This window comes from Echinops telfairi, unplaced genomic scaffold, assembly GCF_000313985.2.
Source record: "Echinops telfairi isolate 266 unplaced genomic scaffold, ASM31398v2 ScPeMD7_7458;HRSCAF=8496, whole genome shotgun sequence".
NCBI lineage: Eukaryota > Metazoa > Chordata > Mammalia > Afrosoricida > Tenrecidae > Echinops > Echinops telfairi.
The window spans coordinates 39,868,644-39,887,590 of record NW_022111358.1 but is presented as its reverse complement, the minus strand read 5'-3'; the positions used below and the strand labels follow the sequence as shown (position 1 = coordinate 39,887,590).

The 18,947-nt window shown below is 36.8% G+C and overlaps 1 protein-coding gene across 1 annotated transcript in view; it reads left to right on the top strand.

Annotated features, from left to right (window-relative positions):
• ABCA5 (ATP binding cassette subfamily A member 5) overlaps nucleotides 1–18,947 on the top strand; it is an 81,347-nt gene that overhangs the window by 30,464 nt on the left and 31,936 nt on the right. The window contains exons 14-21 of the mRNA XM_045299488.1: nucleotides 3,236–3,374; nucleotides 4,588–4,678; nucleotides 4,810–4,949; nucleotides 7,790–7,909; nucleotides 9,133–9,334; nucleotides 11,783–11,952; nucleotides 14,478–14,605; nucleotides 14,996–15,133. Coding sequence (XP_045155423.1) covers nucleotides 3,236–3,374; nucleotides 4,588–4,678; nucleotides 4,810–4,949; nucleotides 7,790–7,909; nucleotides 9,133–9,334; nucleotides 11,783–11,952; nucleotides 14,478–14,605; nucleotides 14,996–15,133 — 1,128 coding nt within the window. The remainder of the gene's footprint in view (nucleotides 1–3,235; nucleotides 3,375–4,587; nucleotides 4,679–4,809; nucleotides 4,950–7,789; nucleotides 7,910–9,132; nucleotides 9,335–11,782; nucleotides 11,953–14,477; nucleotides 14,606–14,995; nucleotides 15,134–18,947) is intronic.

The following is an 18,947-nucleotide window of genomic DNA, read 5'->3' as shown; positions in this document are numbered from 1 at the left end:
TTCACCACATTTGCTTATGCACCCATTTGTCTTCAGTGATAGTATCAGTGAGGTGAGCACACAATGATATGATTTTTTGTTCATTGGTGCCTGATAAATGATTCCTTCGGCACCTCGTTAATCTAGCTTTGTTGCCCACCATTTTCTCATCTTTGGTCTAGGGAAATGTTAACTACTTGGTTTAATTTAGATGGTTGCTTAGAGAAACAAAGTCCTCATAGGTGATATTATCATTTGGCTGAAAGATGACCTCTCGGAGTGACTTGAGTTCCATGTTTAAAGGGTATCCAATGATGATTGGTCTAGAGTTAGAAAACCTACAAAGACATAGAATTAGAAAACCAAAAAGGAAGGCCATGTTCAACATATCGAAAGAACTCAAAATTCAATCCAGAATTGAAATACTGAAAGCTTCTATGGGGGAAATATTAAATGGTGCAGGAAGCTAGGATATGAGCAAGAACCAATGGTACTGAAGGAAGAAGTTCAAGCTGCACTGAAAGCAGTAGCCAACACCAAGGCTCCAAAAATTAATGGAATAGCCATTGAACTGTTTTAACTAGCTAATGAAACACTGAAGCACTTACTCGTCTATGCCAAGAAATTTGGAAGACAGTTACGTGGCCAACTGATTGGATTTTAGCCATAATTGTATCCAGGCCAAAGGAAGGCAGCCCAACAGAAGGCTCAGATTATTCATGTCATTAATATCAAATGCAAGTAACATTTTGCTTACAATCAAAATGGTTGCAGCAATTCATTGATAGGGAGCTGCCAAGAGTATGTGAAACAAGGGATTGCTAATGTCTGATGGATCTTGACTCAATGCAGAAGATGCCAGAAAGATGTTTACTTGTGTTTGACTGACTATGCAAAAGCATAGATTCTAAAAAAAAAAAACAACAAAAACATAGATTCTGTGGACCGTAACAAACTATGAATAGCCTTGAGAAGAATGAGAATTCCAGGACACTGAATTGTGCTCATGGCTCAATGTACATGGCTCAAGGAGCAGTTGTTCAAACGGACTATGGGAATACTGCCTGGGTTAAAATCAGAAAAGGTGTGTATCAGGGTTATGTCCTCTCACCATACTTAATCCTTATGCTGAGCAACTAATCAGAGAAGCTGAATTATATGAAGAAGATTGCAGGCATCAGGAATGGAGAAAAGATTATTAACAACCTGTGATCATGGAGATGACAACATCTTGCTTGGTCAAAGTTAGGAGGGCTTTTCAAGCACTTGCTGAGGAAGACCAAGAATTTCAGCCTTCAGTATGTATTAAAACTCAGAGTAAAGAAGACCAAACTCTTCACAACTGGGCAAGTAGGTAGGATCATGATAAATGGAGGAAAGATTGAAGTTGTCAAGGATATTTCACCTTGCTTGGATTCGCAGTCAGTGTTTATGGAAGCAGCATTCAGTAGATCAAGTGATGCATTGCATTGGGCACATCTGCTACACAAGACCTCTTTAAAGTGTTGAAAAGTAGTGAGGTTACTTTGAGAACTAATGCACCTGACCCAAGCCACAATATTTTCAGTTGTCTCATACGCATGTGAAACTGGACATTGAATAAGGAAGACTGAATTATGGTGCCAGTGAAACAACGAAGGTATCAAGGTCTGCCAAGAGAACAAACATCTGTCTTGGAAGAAGTACAGCCAGAGGGCTATTAGCGGCAAAGTTAGGGAGACTTCATCTCATACTTTGGACATGTTTTCAGGAGAGACCAGTCTCTGAAGAAGGACATCATGCTTGACAAAGCAACAGGGCAGCAAAAAAGAGGAAGACCTTTGACAAGATGGATTGACACAGTGGCTGCAACAGTTGGCTCAAACAAAATAACCATTGTGAGCACGGTGCAGGATTGGGCAGTGTTTTGTTCAGTTGTACATAGCAGTCACTGTGAGTTGGAACCGACTTAATGCTACCTAACAACAGTGGTGATAATTTTGGGATCCTCTATTGTTGATCCAATAAGTCTGGCCTATTTTTAGGAATTTGAGTTTTGTTCTACATGTCTTTCTACCATAGACTATCTATTGTGCCCTTGGTTGGAACTGTAAGTAGTGGTAACTGGACAGAGGGACCCCATTTAGTTCTGTTAATCCTGTAGGGTTTTTTTTCCCCTTTATTAAAAAAATATTGTAACATATACATATAATTTTAATGTCATATGAATGATAATTTATAGAGCAATTCCATTTTAATTCAAATAATTTATATACATTTTGTTTTGTAATATTGGTTGCAATTCTCTAAACAGTACAGCACTTTTACTACTTTCTCCCTACTCTTCCAATATTCACTCACCCTTTTTTTTTTGCTCCTTCCCTTCTGAGCTTTGTTTTGAAGCAAAGACTACCCTTTTGAGCTCACATTGTTAATTGGTCTGAAAAGTATGTTCCTCATGAGTATTAGTGTTCACTTTAGGGGCCTGTTTGACTGCAAGGTGATCCTGGGGTTGGTTTCAGTGCTAGGTTTGAAGGTTACCTAAGGGCCATGATCTCAGGGGTTCCTCCAATCCCATATCAGACCACTAACACTGGTCTTTTTTATGATTTTCAATTTTGTTTTACGTTTTTCTTCTGTGAGTTTGGTTTTCTTTCTGTTCTATGTCAGATGAGTAGAGACCAGTAGTTTCATTTTAGTCCTACTTTAGTTTTTATGGGTTTGGTGCTGGTTCTGGTACTGTACAAACAGAAGCACCTGGAACAGTGCTTGGCACAGGGCTAGAAAGCTGCCATGCTTTTGGATCCTCGCCATCCTGCCACATTATCCATTATCCTTTGGAGATGACTCAGGATTCTGACTCTTAATTAGTCTTTTCCACACCTCCCCCACTGAGATACTTAAATTAAGAAATGGTTGAAAACAAATTGCTTCACTTAGATTAGAATAGGCTATATTTCTCTCCCAAGAAATTGCCACAGCTACAAACTTGAATTGTTCAGATAATAGCATTATACTTAATTTTTTTAGTTATCTGAGTATTTTTACACTTATATCTTATGAATATTAGCCTTTTAAAAAGAAATCTTACATGGTATTCACATGTCATATATACTGTTTTCAAAATGTAAAATGTAAGTGAAAATCTCAGATCTTTAATATTTATATCTGGAAAGAATAACTTGAAATAAGGGGAGATTTTCAGAAGCCACATACTGATTTTAAGTATTTTGATTTTTCTGAGGATTTCCTGCTCTTCTCTACTGCTTTTCAACAGGTCCTACTGCTGGATGAACCAACAGCTGGAATGGATCCCTGTTCTCGGCATATTGTTTGGAATCTTCTAAAATACAGAAAAGCCAGTCGGGTAATAGTGTTTAGTACTCACTTCATGGATGAAGCTGACATTCTTGCTGGTAAGATTTTTGCTCTATTTTTGAAGGGTAAGTTTATGGGCCCAAAGTAGAAGTGGACTCAGGTTAAATCCAGAGGAATACAGACAGAAGCTGGTACCTTATGGCGTGTTTGCTTCACAAAAAGGTGCAGCATTTGGAAGCTGTGCATTTTTATGTTGAGAATTACCCTGGCTGCCCTAGGTTCATTGGTTAGCTAGGATTCACGGAACTCAGTGGATAGCTGTACTGACAGCTATGCATTATTACAGTGAAGGAATATGAAGCAAAGTTAGCAAAGGGGAAAGGGGCCTGGGGTAAAGTAGAAGAAACCAGGCACATGCTTCTGGGATCCCTTTCCTCGTGCGTCTGCACAGAATGCACTTCGTGTCTTTGTGACAGTTTGTATGAAATGACTGCCAGGGAAGTTCAATACAGACTCAGTGACTGTGAGTTTTACTGGCTGTTAATCATGGAAGCCTCTTCTGCCCAGCATGTTCTGAAATCCCAGGCTTGCAAAAGGAAAGCAGCAATTCTATTGTTTATACAGATGAGACACAGTGAACTCCTCTTTGTTCTGAGAATGGTCGGAACCCTCCCACAATTCAACTTTCTAGATACCCACCCAAGGCCAACCTTGCTAGCAGGCCTTCCTAAGGACAGCCGTGTTAACTCTTTCATGCATAATTTTATAAGCGTCTGCACATGTAGATACAATAAGTTTAAGTCAATGCATTTGGCAGGATCTAAGAAGTTCTAGTGTGACATTTTTCTGCATGTGATATAATCTAATAAATTAGGCAAATAATTTATCTATTCAGCAGTATCTTTGTATGGAAAAAACCCCACAAATGAACATTCTGTTTTTGCTGTCATTTCTTTAGCGGTTTTGAAGCTGTTTTTACATTTAGTTATAAGGAAAATGTGAAAGCTCTGGCCTTACTAAATAAGCCTCTTAGGAAGAGTCAGAGAGTTGGGGCAGTATAAGGAAAGTATACACTGGTACAGATTCCAGCTTGTCACTTAATGACAGTAAATGATGGCAAGCGATATGTTTTCTTACTCAATGTCCTCGTCTAAAAAACGGGATGACAGTCAACTGCTTTCCCCTTAGGGTTATTTTGATGATTTAATGAAATCATAGATATGTATCTCTCATAGAGTAATCCATGAAATAGAAATGCCCATTTTAATGTTTTCTAAATATGAAAATTTAAATGTAAACCTTTGATTGCAGATAGGAAAGCTGTCATATCACAAGGAATGTTGAAATGTGTTGGCTCTTCAATTTTTCTCAAGAGTAAATGGGGAATTGGTTACCGTCTGAGGTATTCTACTTATTCTTTTTTATCTGTATTCTTTATCATACTTTCTAGCTGCAAAATGTAATTTAAAACTTTTAGAATTGAACCTCATTGGTTGTTTACTGAGTAACCATTGAACTCTCACTTCTCTTCAGCATGTACATAGACAGATACTGTGCCACAGAATCTCTTTCTTCACTGGTGAAACAGCACATACCCAGAGCTACTATGCTACAGCAGGATGACCAACAACTTGTGTATAGCTTGCCTTTCAAGGACATGGACAAATTTTCAGGTCATTGCCTACCTTGTTTATTGCTCATTAAACTGGGATCTTGTGTTGGGAATCGGTTTGCTTGTTTTACTATTTAATTTTCTGTATATTGTTTTCATGCTCCATGTGACCAGAGTTGATACTATATATTTGATCTTGAAAATCACAAATATTAGCAAGCTAATAATGTGTTTCTTTTTTAGACAAACAGCATGCAGAATGCTGTCACGTGTATGTTAACTTCAGTGCTAAAGAAATGAAGGGGAAAAGAGCATAAGAAATGATTATGCTTGTGTTGTTATCAAGAAATAAAGGGGACAAAAACCCATAAAAAATAGTTGTGCTTGCTTCGTTATCAAGAAAGAACTAGATTGCTCCAAGTTTAAGGTGACCAGATTTTAACATTGGTATAAAGCGGGACACCATTGATAAAACTCATATCCTGGTGAAATAGCCACATGGCAACCGAAACCATATACCTTAGCTTGTCGTGCATTCTTTCCAAAATTCAGAACTTTTTAAAAATGCCGTGGGATGCGGGAAAAATTGTTAAAAATTGGGACTGTCCCGCCAAAAGCGGAACGTCTGGTCACCTTATCCAAGTTTCCTTGGAGACCTCCTGGGAACACAGAGCATGCATAGTTAATTGTATATGTTCCAAGTTCAAGGATATTTATATGTGTTGTACCAAATTCCCATAGCATTTATCCTATAATTAATTCCTATAGTAATTAATTTCTTTAAAAAATAAAAATAATTAACTAGATTGAAATATATATATATATATATTTATACACACGCACATACATACGAGAGGGGTGCCCCCCAAAAACTGGGCAAAAGCTCTGTTGGGAAGTAGTACACATTTTTTTCCCACTAGGTGAACATTGAGCAACTCACTCTGAGTTCCTGCACCCAGTGGCCTCACCTGGGAAGGTTCTCTGGTCACAGTGAATTTTTTCATAAAAGGTAAAATGTTGGTTGTTAACAAGCCTCGTTCTGAACGTCCACCAACTTCCCTAGTGGATGAAAATGTTAAAGAAATGGGAAGTTATCTGGACTATCTGGGAGCTCTGTTCAACGAATTTTAACAGAAGATTTGGGAATGAGCAGGGTCACTGAAATTTGTGTCTGACTGGCCAGGAAAAAGTGGAAACATGCCGTGCTTTCAAAGAACAGCTCCAAAGCAACCCAGGCTTTTTTCCAAGGTCATTACTGGTGAAGAGACATGGTGCTATTTTTATGACCCCAAAAGTAAATATCAACCAAGCCAGTGGAAGACGCCAGCGTCATCTTTTGCCCTCCCCCAAAGTTCATCAAATGAAATAAAAGATCAAGATGATGCTCATTTTTTTTTTATGTGAAGGGGATCGTGCATTTGGAGTTCATTTCACTAAGTCAGACTTAATCAAGCTTTCTATTTAGAGTAAGGTGACCAGATGTCCCACTTTTGGTGGGACAGTCCCAATTTTTGGCATTTTAAAAAAGTCCCGACAGAATGCACGACAAGCTAGGGAATGGTCTATTTGGTCCATATAGACCAAATTTTTAATCAAGAACCCCCACCCCCACCTCACCCTACCCCTGTCAGTGGTTTACCAATGTTAAAATCTGGTCACCTTACTCATACCCCTACTTACCTGACCTCACTCTGTGGGACTTCTTTTTGTTTCTGTGAATGAGGAGTGGAATGAAAGGACAGCTATTTGATGACATAGGAGAGGTGAAGAAAAAAACGAGGGAAGTGCTGTCAGCCATCCAAACATGAGTTCAAAAAATGTTTCCAAGAATGGAATCACAGATTTGACAAATGTATGAAGTGTAATAGAGAGTACTTTGAAGGTGACAAGGTTGTTTTGTAAAAAATTTAAATGCATAGCTTTGAAAAAACAACTCTGGTTTTTCTTGGGTACCCCCTTGTGTGTATATATATATATATATATATACCATTGTGTCTACTTAACTGATTCTTTATTAACACATAATGCTTATTATGTGCAGGATTCTGGTCTACGGCATTTTAATTTTATATTAATATTTCAACAACTATGCAAGGTAAAGACAGTTAATATTTTATCGTCTCCATTTTATAAAATGCAGAAACTGAGATATAGAAAGATTAAGTAAGGTAACATGGATGGTCAAGCTTGTTCCAGAAATCTAGTATTTCTCACTCTACTTAGTTACCTGCCTCTCATGTGTTTCTTGATAAATTGTTACATTGATTCACCCTTTTTAAGTTGTGCTTTGGAAACACCTCTGAAGTGAATCCTAAGATGATTTTAAGGAGCTCATACAGACAAAGCTTGTTCATGAGTCTGTTCCCACTCAAGGAATACAGCTTTCCTTGGACACCCTTGAGTTTTTACTGGCTGGATTTTGGGAAATAGATTGCCAAGCCTTTGTTTCAAGGCACCCCTAGGTAGACTCTAATCTCCAAGCTTTCAGTTAACAACAGATGAAACCCTTTAACCATTTGTAAGAACCTATAATATCTTATTTGTCTTTTGATTCCATCTCTCATGCATATTCATTGGCACTTTCCAGAGACTACATGTTATATCCTATCATTCTTATTCAATGCAAAAACAAATAGATGAGAATCTAATTGTACTCTATTCGGCAGACATTAAAGAGATTACAAAAATATAAAGCAGTACCCTTTTCTCACTTAAATCTTTCAAGTTCTTTATTATTCTGGGTCATTTTTAAGGGTGAAAAAGCATTCTGACACCCTCTAAGATAATTTGAAAATTATTGGGCTACCTGAGTAAGTTTAGTTATATGCTATTTTTAGAGGATATTTGAAAATAATTTGTGATAGTATAATTAACTATGCAATATTGTTTTCCACATTTCAGGTTTATTTGCTGCTCTAGACACTCATTCTAGTTTGGGTATTATTTCTTATGGTGTTTCCATGACAACTTTGGAAGATGTATTTTTAAAGCTAGAAGTTGAAGCAGAAATTGACCAAGCAGGTAAAAAAATCAAACCAATAAACCATTTTTGGAAATGAATCGGACAGATAACCACATAAATGTGTGTTATTTATATTGGAAGGATATGACAAATACATAGATAAGGAGTTGACATTTTCTGATTGTGATATGAATAATGAAAAAATAAAGTATTCATTTTGAGAGAGAGTTAATTTAGATTATATGGTCGAGGAGGTTGGTGATAATATATAAGATCTGGATGACAAGAAACACTAGGTAGCAAAAATTTTAAGATAGAGCTTTCCAGATAAAGGGAATAGCTAATACAAAGTGAGTTGGACACCTGTGAGATCCAAATAAAATGGTCACTGTGACAGGATCTTTGAGATCCAAGGAAAAGCTGAAAGCAGACAAGTGGGAAAAGGGGCAGATTATGCAGTGTGCAGCTATCAGTGTCCAATTTGTGTTTTTTAAAATGGCTTTTTAGTTGTTGAATGAGGAATCAATTTTAAAAATGGAGCCAAGGGGGGGACTGAAAAGGGAGCAACTATTGTTCTCTTTTCTCTCTCTCCAAGATGGAGATGCAAAAACCAAGACAGGTGGTATTTCAGGAATGAAAAGGAGGTCATTTGTTTTGGTTTGCTTTGAAGAGTAAGACAGGGACATAAGAGATGATTTGGGTAATGGAAAGGACAGTGAGGGATTTGGTAATGTAAAAGACAAGGGTGATCTTCACAACAGCATTTCAGTAGCCTGGTGAGAATCAAAAGCAGATCTGTGAAGTCTGAGGGGAAGTTTCATGTGGGGTGAAGTTTTCCCTACAACTGAAGATTAGTAAGACGTGAAAGTGAAGGAAACTTTGGTGGTAGAGAGATCATAGTAAGAGTCGAGGTGCTGTAAATACATATTTTACATGAATGTTGAGTGTGTAATATAAAACAGCAGATCTTGATATCTCTGCCAATTAGTTTTGCCTCTTTGGGGACAAATGGAATTGTATATGTCTCCTTTGTGTCTGGCTTTTTAAAATCAGTATTACGTATGTTTTTGAGATCAAACCATGTTATCATGTGCAGTTGTGCAGTAGCTGGTTCCCTTTCATTTCATCGTAAGCACTGTTTTACAGCATATTTGTTTGCCTGTTGATGGACAATTAGGTTCTCTTTCCCTGATGTTGTTCTGGTAGGATTTTAGCCAGAAGGTCTGTCCCTTCCTGGGGAATATGCCACAATTTTCTTTCTTTTTGTTGTTGTTGCACATAGATTACAGTGTGTTTACTCAGCAGCCCCCAGAGGAAGAGCTGGATTTAAAATCGTTTGATGAAATGGAGCAGAGCTTTCTTATTCTCTCTGAAACAAAGGCTTCTCTGGTGAGCACCATGAGTCTCTGGAAACAGCAGATGTGTACAATAGCGAAGTTTCATTTTCTTACCTTGAAACGGGAAAGTAAATCAATGAGATCAGTGTAAGTATAATCACCAGGTGATGAGTGCTTTTTTGGTGGGGGGAGGAACAAATTTGACTGACCATTATAACTTTTTAAATGCAGTCTTATATAAATTTGCAGTTTTGAAGGATTAAAACTATAGTTTCAAAATGCCAGAAAATAATTAGGCTTTGAGTAAATTCATTGAATACCTTTAGGCCCTTTTAATTTTATTAGGATTGTTTATTCCTATCTAAAATGAGGGAGTGACAAATAATATTCTCCAATTGTTTTAAAATCAGGAGAGTTGTGTATCAGAGTTGTATATTTCATCATACCTATTCCGTTTATATGCTGAGCAAATAATCCCAGAAACGGGATTATGTGAAGAAGCACATGGCATCGAGATGGGAAGAGATGACAACTTATGCTATGCAGATGAACAGCTTGTTTGCTGTAAGAGAAGAGTACTTTATTGTAGCACTTGTTGATGGGAGTGAAGACCACAGCCTATAATATGCATGACACCCCAACATAAGACAAAAATGGCTGTCAATATTATGATAAATGGGCAAATAAAAGTTATCAAGTGTTTCATTTTATTGAAAATCCTCAATCAATGCCCATGGAAGCAGTGGTCAGGAAATTAAAATACTTAATGCATTAGGCAAAACTGCTGCAAATTACTTCTTTAACGGTGTTACAAAACAAAGATACAACTGTGAGGACCACTGTGCTCCTGAGATAAGCCATGGTATTCTCATTTGCATCATATGCCTTCAAAAATTGGACAATGAATAAAGAAGACCATAAAATAATTGATACCTTTGAATTATGATGTTGACAAAGACTAATCAATATACAGTTTATAGTCACAAGAACAAGTAAATCTTGTCTTAGAAGTACCGCTAGAATGCTTCTTAGAAGGGGGATGGCAAGATGCTGTCTCTAGTACTTTGGACATGTCATCAGTAGGGATCAGTACATTGAGAAGGACATCATGATTGGTAGGGGGTCAGCGGAAAAAAAAAGGCCCTCACTGAGATGGATTGACACAGCGGCTGCCAAGAATGGCTTTAAATATGTTAGGAAGATCACACAGGACCGGGCATTCTTTATCCTGTTGTACACACGTGACACCAAACAACTGCACTAACTCACTCCACAAAAGACGGTTGAGTTACTGTCCAGTTTTCTTTTATGTTTTTTATGATTTTCTTGCATGCATGGGCTAATTTTGACTGCCCACTTTAGTAAACAGTTGAACAAATTTAAATATGAGAAGGCCTTCTAGCTCGTAGAACTAGGATAATTATGCCATTTTTCAAGTTAGCTTTCATATTATGTTAGTGATAATGATTTGGAATAAACTGTATCAACTGCTTTCATATACCACATAACTGTTTTGTTAGATCAAAGTAACAGTAGAAATAACAATTTAATAATAATCAAGATTAATAATATTGTTATGTGCTTTAAATAAGCTCAGCTTGTTTAGTTCCTTTTTCACTAAATGTATTCCCTCTCTTGACTGATCTGTCAATCAAGTAGCTGACTTAACCCCCCATATCATCATTACTGAAAGAAAACTGTTTATTTAAGTCAACATGTTGAATACTACTTGCAGAAAGTAGTCCCTAAACACAATCAAGGTATTCTGTGGTTAAATACGTTTAGGAAATATTGAAGTTTATATTCCCTTTCTGGGAGAGTTGTTTATCAGCATATAAAAATACATGAGAGTTTCTATGACACAATTTTGAAACTTGTAGTTTCCCAATCTTAATTATGAAACATTTTTTTAACTTAACAACTATTATTATAGGCCTGAAGTTCATTGCAGCATACTTTTGGAAATGCTGACTTATGTATACTGGCGAACAACTTAAGAATGGTTTTTTTGTTAAGTGTGGGCTACCCTTGTGTGACACATCACATATCATATAGGTATTTTACAGGCAATGTAGCTGACATCCAGATTAAAAGGATCTCTTAAATTAGTAATGGAATTATTTACTGGGCCAGCTGAAAAGGATGATCCTTACAACTCACTGTGCTTCCCTCTGAGAGGAGCAATGAAAGTTAATGTGATTAAATTATGATTAGGATGGAACTTCAAAGATACCGGTCATCCAAGATTTTTCTTCTTTGAGTCTATAATATGTGAAAAAATGGAGAGTAGGTGGCTAAAATAGACACAAGGCAAGAAAGAGTTCTTGCATGCAAACAGAAGCAAAAAGTGACATTCTTTGTTTAGGTTATTGCATATGTATGCATACTCCAAAAATATTCAGCATATCTTTGATTTCTGCAATTTTTAATTTTGTCATTGAATTTTGGCCTTTGTGAGTAGAAATTCTGCTTTTTAAAGTTCTTTTTTCATTGTTTCATTTTCAGTGATTAATTTGTAACTGTCATAGGAATGAAGTTGTTTACTGGATTTATATGCTAATGAGCACTAACCATGTTAATATTTTCTCTTTTCAGCTTGCTTCTGCTTTTAATTTTTTTTGCAGTTCAGACTTTCATGTTTCTGGTGCATCACTCTTTTAAAAATGCAGTGGTTCCTGTCAAACTTGTTCCAGATTTATATTTCCTAAAGCCTGGTGATCAACCACATAAATACAAAACAAGTCTACTTCTTCAAAACTCTACTGGTGAGAGTGTGTGAAGGTCTGTGAATGTGTGTTGGGGCTGGGGAAAGGGGAGGAAATAGGCTAAAAGATTGGATTTTAGACATATTTTTGAGGTAAAGGCCTGCTTTGTCTACATGAAATTGAAATAAAATGAAAGAAACATGTACTTTATTGATACTGATATAGAACTGAAATGATGGTTTAAGTAAAGAGGAGGTATTTAACTGTTCTGATCTACATTGCTTGCCATCATTAACATCCCTTTTTAAATAGTAGCAGGAATTATTTTCTTGGCCGCATGTTGTTTTGTCTCAAGTTCATGTTGAGTAAAATAAACTTCAGAAGCTAAAAAAATTGGTCTTCAGGAGTTACAGTATCTGATTTTTATGAGGTTACATACACGAACAATAATTAGCCATGTTGAAACAATACTTGTTGAAGCAACTATTCAAGGACTATCTGAAGAGTTAGAATTAAGAGGAAAAAAATCATCGTATCTGTGATCAAATAGATTAAATTTATAATGGATATATTTGGACCTGTATACATTTGAATTTCCTATATACTTGTGAATTATAAATGTTTTTTTTATAACAAACATTAAATGTTATGTTGGGGTGTCATCCATATTGATTGTAGGCTGTAGTCTTCAATTTCCATCAGAAAGTGCAACATTAAGTGCAACAAAAATGTAAAAATGTTTTTGTAACAAAGCATATGGCCCCAAGCAAGGTTCAGAACCGATTTAACAATAGCTGGTACAGAATCTGATTTTCAAAATACTGAAACCTGATAATAGACTTAGTTTCGTTTAGGTCATACATTTGTCTTACTCTGTTGTTCCTCCAGCAGCTCCCATCTGCATACATAGTTAATGGTTCCAAGAAGAGGAAATGAGTTAGCTAACTTTGGCAAGTTTATAGCAAAACTAAAGCAGCTTTATTTCCTATCCTGTTGAAATATATTAGGAGGTGGCATTTCCACATAGTTCTTAATTGCACTCAACTCTCTGAGGCTTTCCATTCCCTACCACTTCATCTGTTGTTTAGTATCTCTCCTTTTTGATTACATTAAAGCTTCTTTGTATGTTATCTAACCTTCACATTTTCAGGGGAAGAATTACTTACTGTTAGAAACTTATCCTCACTTAGAAAATACTATTCTGCAGTTTTTTCTTTAGTTAGAATTTGTGTTTTCTGTTTGAATCTGTTTCATAGTGCTCAAATAAAGTACCTCATGGGCCTTAATATTCACTGTGACATTTTTATATATGTGTAGATTAATTCTACCTGCATCTCAGCTATCTGTGCTCTGTGTTCCCTCTCACAGGTCTGCTGGGGTTGTAGTATTTTCACAGCTTTTTGTCTCAACTGTTTTAGTAAAGTTATTTATATATGTGCTTTCCTAAGCCCTGTCGCATATTTCAGTAAAGCCCCTTTTCCTTTAGGAATCATGCTGTGTGGCTATTCCACTAAGTGCATTGTAAGCATATACTGAATGGTAGTTTGTCTCTCCAGCTTCTTCAATTCTGAATAATTCTTGATTACACAGCTGCACTGGCAAGCAGCAGATGGAGATCACTCAGGGGTTAGTGTTAAACATAACACCACTCAAAAGCACCATTTGTTCTACAACACTCAAATTTGGTGCTTAATTTGATCCAATGCAACTGATTGTTGTCTGCTGCTGAGCCATTGTGACTCATAGCGAGGCTGTAGCACATAGGGTTTACAAGGCTGTGATCTTTACAAAAGCCGACTGCCACCCTTTTCTCCCTGAGAGTAACTGGTGGATTCAAACCACCAACCTTTCATTTGGCAGCCATGCACTTTAACCACTGCGGCTCCAGAGCTCATGGTTATAGACCATGGTTTTCCTTTTTCTCAGTATCACATTTATCTTTCCATGAATCCTGACGTTTGTGATAATGGAGAGTAAACGACCTCCTTTCATCAGACATGCTGGTATGGATTTAAACCTGAGATAGGATTTAGAACTTTTCTTTGGTCTTCAGGAAATTTAGAGAATGTGACTCGAGACCTGATGACACAATTGGGTATTTTAAGGTAGATAAGGCAGTTGACATAACACGTGTCCAGAACATGCAGATGTCTTTTAGAGAGTGCTATTGCCAGACAGGATTATATTGTCAATCAGAGTTTTGGCAAGTATCGATGGTAGAAACTTTAAGTGTTAGTAATAGTGGTAGCTGTGGCAGCAACTAACTTTGGAACAATGTGCTTGGTTATGTTTTAAGTCTAGTGTCTATATTGAACCATTTAACTCTCATGGTCACTCTTTGCTCCCAGTTTACAAAAAAGGAACCTAAGTAAGTTGCTTGAAAGACAGGTAGTATGGGCAGTACAATTGGAGTTCCAATTCAGGCTAGCTGAGTCCAAAGCAAATGCTCTCACTTCTTATCTAATAAAGGTTCATTATTTTTCTAAAAGAGGGTGATCTTCTCCAATCATGTATTTTTCATATTTTATCCAGCTGTTATCTATTTTGTATTTAAATTGATTTTTTTTCTTGTTTTCTAATACCAGACTCAGATATCAGTGATCTTATCAGCTATTTCACAAGTCAGAACATAATGGTGACGATGTTTAATGACAGTGACTATGTATCGGCTGCTCCCCATAGTGCAGCTTTAAATGTGGTTCAGTCAGAAAAGGTAAGAGTGATCCATGTGCATGTGTGCTGCCTACCCATTTGAGAGTGTGAAAGATTAAAACAGTTCCTCCAAAATTAATCTTTTTCTGACTTAATCTTATTTGTTGGAAATTAGGATTTACTAGCTGTGTATATTTAGGAATATTTATGTGTATATTTATGCCCTGATAAATAAATGACTTATAGGTAAACCTTTGAGGAACTTGGCTTTATTTTTATGTGAAGTTTTTAATCTAAAATGTCAAAATTTCAGAATATTAATTATTAATATAATTTAGGTGATTTGTTGAAACAATTTTCAGTTCACTGAGAATTAGTGCAATAAGAAAAGCTTGGTACATCGCCTTTCTACTTTTTTATGTCTTGGATAATGTCTTCTTTCTTATTGTAGGACTATACTTTTTCACTTGTTTTCAATACGACTATGGTTTATTCTTTACCCGTGTTGATGAATATCATTAGTAACTACCGTCTTTATAATTTAAATGTTACTGAAAACATCCAAGTCTGGAGTACCCCATTTTTTCAAGTAAGTAAATTAAGAAATATATGTCATATATCATGCATGTGTACTATTGATATACATATGCACAGTATATTAACGTAGAGTAAGAACCAATTTACAATAACAAATTAAATTTCTAAACATCATCTTGTGATATCTCCTAGTCTTCTTAAAACTTTAGTGGGAGATGCAGAAACCCTTACTGAAATACCAGCAAATGAATCCCAAAAGCATATTAAAAGTATCGTATACTATATCAAGTAGAATTTACTCCACAAATGCAAGGGTGCTTAAACAATAGGAGATCATAAATCACCGTAATAGACTCCATTAAATAAAGCAAAGGAAAACAACCATATGATTGTCTCAGAGTCTGGAGAAAAAGCATTTGGCAAAATTTAACACTCTTTCATGATAAAAAACATTCAAAAATCAATAATAGGGAAATTCTTCAATGTGATAGAAGTCATTTTTGGGAAAACACGTTTGTATCATACTCCATGTATAAACAGCTGAGAATGTCTTCCTTAGCATCAGGAACAAGTTAGGGATCCTGATTCTTTTTCTTAATTAATTTTTAAATTAATCATCTTATTTTGGGGGGCTCTTACACATTTAAAAAATACTTTTATTGGGGGCTCTTATATTGCTTATCACAATCCATTCATTCATCCAGTGTGTCAAGCACATTTGCATATATGCCACCATCATCATTTTCAAAGCATTCTCTCCCCACTTAAGCCTCTGATATCAGCTTCCCATTTCTTCCTCCTTCCTCCCACGCCCTCCCTCCCTCATGAACCTTTGATAAGTTATAGATTATTATTTTCATATTTTATATCATCCTCCACCCCTCACCCACTTTTCCGTTATTCATCCTCCTGAGAGGGGGTTGATCCTTGTGATCAATTACCCCTTTCTCCCGCCACCATCCCCTAATCCTACTGGTATCTCGTTGTTGGCCCTGAGGGGTTTATCTATCCTGGATTCCTTGTGATGTGGGCTCTTATCTGTAGCAATGTGCATGCTCTGGTCTAATTCGATTTGTAAGGTAGGAGTGAGGTCATGATAGTGCGGGGAAGGAAGCACCAAAGAATTAGAGGAAAGTTATGTGTTTCATTGGTGCTATCCTGCACCTTTACTGGTTTATCTCTTGTCTACAGATGGGCATTGGGTCTCCATTCCATGCCCCCACCCCCCCCACACACACCCCATTCACCTTGGGCATGATTTTGTTCTGGGTCTTAGATGCCTGATACCTGATTCTATTGACACCTCATGATCACACAGGCTGGTGTGCTTCTTCCATATGGGCTTTGTTGCTTCTGAACTAGATGACCGCTGTTTATCTTCAAGCTTTTAAGACCTCAGATGTTATATTTTTTGATAGCTGGGCACCATCAGATTTCTTCACACCTTTTCTTATCACAGAATGCCAGATTGTTAGAACAAAGTGTTCTTGTGTTGAGAGAGTACTTAAGTCAAGGCCCAATGCCTATCTTCAACTTTACTTCTTAACGTATAGATATGAGTACATAGTTCTCTTCCCCTTTCATTATATATATATTTGCATATATACATGACTGTATTTAGGCCTCTATAAATGTCCTTTGCCTCTTGGTTCTTTCCTCTATTTCCTTTTACTTTCCTCTTGTCCCACCACCATGTTCGGCCTTCATTTAGGTTTAGTAATTCCTTGCTGCTACATTGCCCTTGATTAAGCCCCACTAGGCATCCTATGCCCTTCCTTCCATTGATTTTAGTTCACTTGTTGTTCCCTTGTCCCTGGGTTGATTACCCCACCCTTCCTTTCTCCCACCTCCCCTTCTCCCATATCCCTCTGGAACCATTGGTCTAGTTCTTTTCATCTCCAAATTATTTATCCTGCCTATCTTATCTAGATAGACATGCAGACACATTATTAAGTGCAAAAACCAGGCAAAGGATGTCAAAACAACAAAGGATGTCAAAATCAACAAAACAACAAAATAACAATAACAAAAAGAAACCCACTGACAAAAATGGAAAAGCCTATAAATAGTTCAAGATCTGTTTGTTGGCCTTTATGCGTGTTTTCCAGTTGAGTCTGATGGGGTGTCAGACTCTGTCTCCAAAGTCTATTTTTGGTATTCCCCAGGGATTTCATCACTCTGCTCCCCCCAAATCTTAGGACAACCCATAATTCAGTTGTATTAAGCACATTTGTACCTATGTTGCCATTAACATTTTCAAAACATTTTCTTTCTACTTGTGTCTTTGGTATCAGCTCCTCTTTCCCCCCCTCAGGATTCAGATTCTTACCACTGCTATTAAATATTGTACTTGACGTCCTAGCCAGAGCAGTTAGGCAAGGAAAAGAAAGAAAAGGTATACACATCGGGAAGAAAGAAGTGAAATCCACCAATGTTGTGAGTTATATGGTCCTTTCTGGAAAACACCAAAAAAATCCATAAGAAGGCTTATAGAACTAATACATGCATCCAGCAAAGTGTCAGGTGAACATACAAGTCAGTTGTTTTCTATACACAGAAATGAGCGTTCTGAAAAGGAAACTGAGGAGACAAATTCATTTCCAATGGCATTTAAACAAAATGTGTAGGGACAAATTTAACAAGCAGACTGAAAACTATAAAACATTACTGAAAGAAATTAAAACCCAAATCACATCCACTGCCCTCAAGTTGATTTTGACTTATAGCTGTCCTGTAAGACAGAATGGAACTCCCTCTTTGGCTTTCTTAGACTTTTAAATCTTCTTTGGAGCAAAAACCTCATGTTTTCCATAGAGTTGACTGGTGGATTTGGACTGCTGGCCTTTAAGGTAGCTGCTCAACAGGTAACCCAGTACATCACCAGGACTGCTTGAAAGAAATTAAAGATGACCTAAATAATTGGGAGGATGTTCTGTATCCATGGATAAGAAGACCATAATATTTCAAGATATCAATCAATACTAACCTTCAACACAAATCCCAACAGTCTTTTTTACAGAAATTGAAAGCATGATCTTCAGATTTATCTAGAACTGCAAGGGGCTGTGAATAGCCAAGTAATCTTGAAAAGAGCGAAGTAGAATGACTCATACATCTAGATGTTAAGTCACACTACAATGCAGACCTCATTTTATGATGCGTTGCAGATACTGTGGTTTTTACAAATTGATGGTTTGTGGCAACCCTGCATCGAGCAGTCTGTTGGCATCATTTTTAAAACCAACATGTGCTCATTTTGTGTTTCTGGGTCACATGTTAGGAATTCTCAAACTATTTGCATAATACTATTGCACATTTAATAGACTACAGTGTAGAGTAAACATAATTTACATGTACTTGGAAACAAAAAAAGCATGTGACCCTTTTTTTTTATACTTGTTTTATTGTGGTTGTCTGTAACCAAACCTGTAATATCTCCAGTTTATGCCTTTATAATAATGGATATATGATGTTGTTAGTTGCTTTCGAGCTGCTTCTGACATCACGGTGACCCAGTGTGTGGAGAGTAAAGCTGTACTCCACAGGGTATTCAAAGATGTGATCTTTTGAAAGCAAATTGCCAGGCCTGTCTTCCACGATGCCTCTGAGTGGATCGAACTGCCAACTTTCATAGGTTGGCATACAGGCAATTAGACTAGAACTGTCAGTTCAAAAACCAACCCATACATCCATCCATTGTGTCAAGCACATTTATACATATGTTACCATCATCATTCTCAAAACATGTGCTTTCTACTTTAGCACTTGGTATCGCTCCTCATTTTTTCCCCTCCCTCCCTTCTTCCCCCTCCCCAATGAACCCTTGATAATTTATAAATTATTATTATTTTGTCATATCTTACACC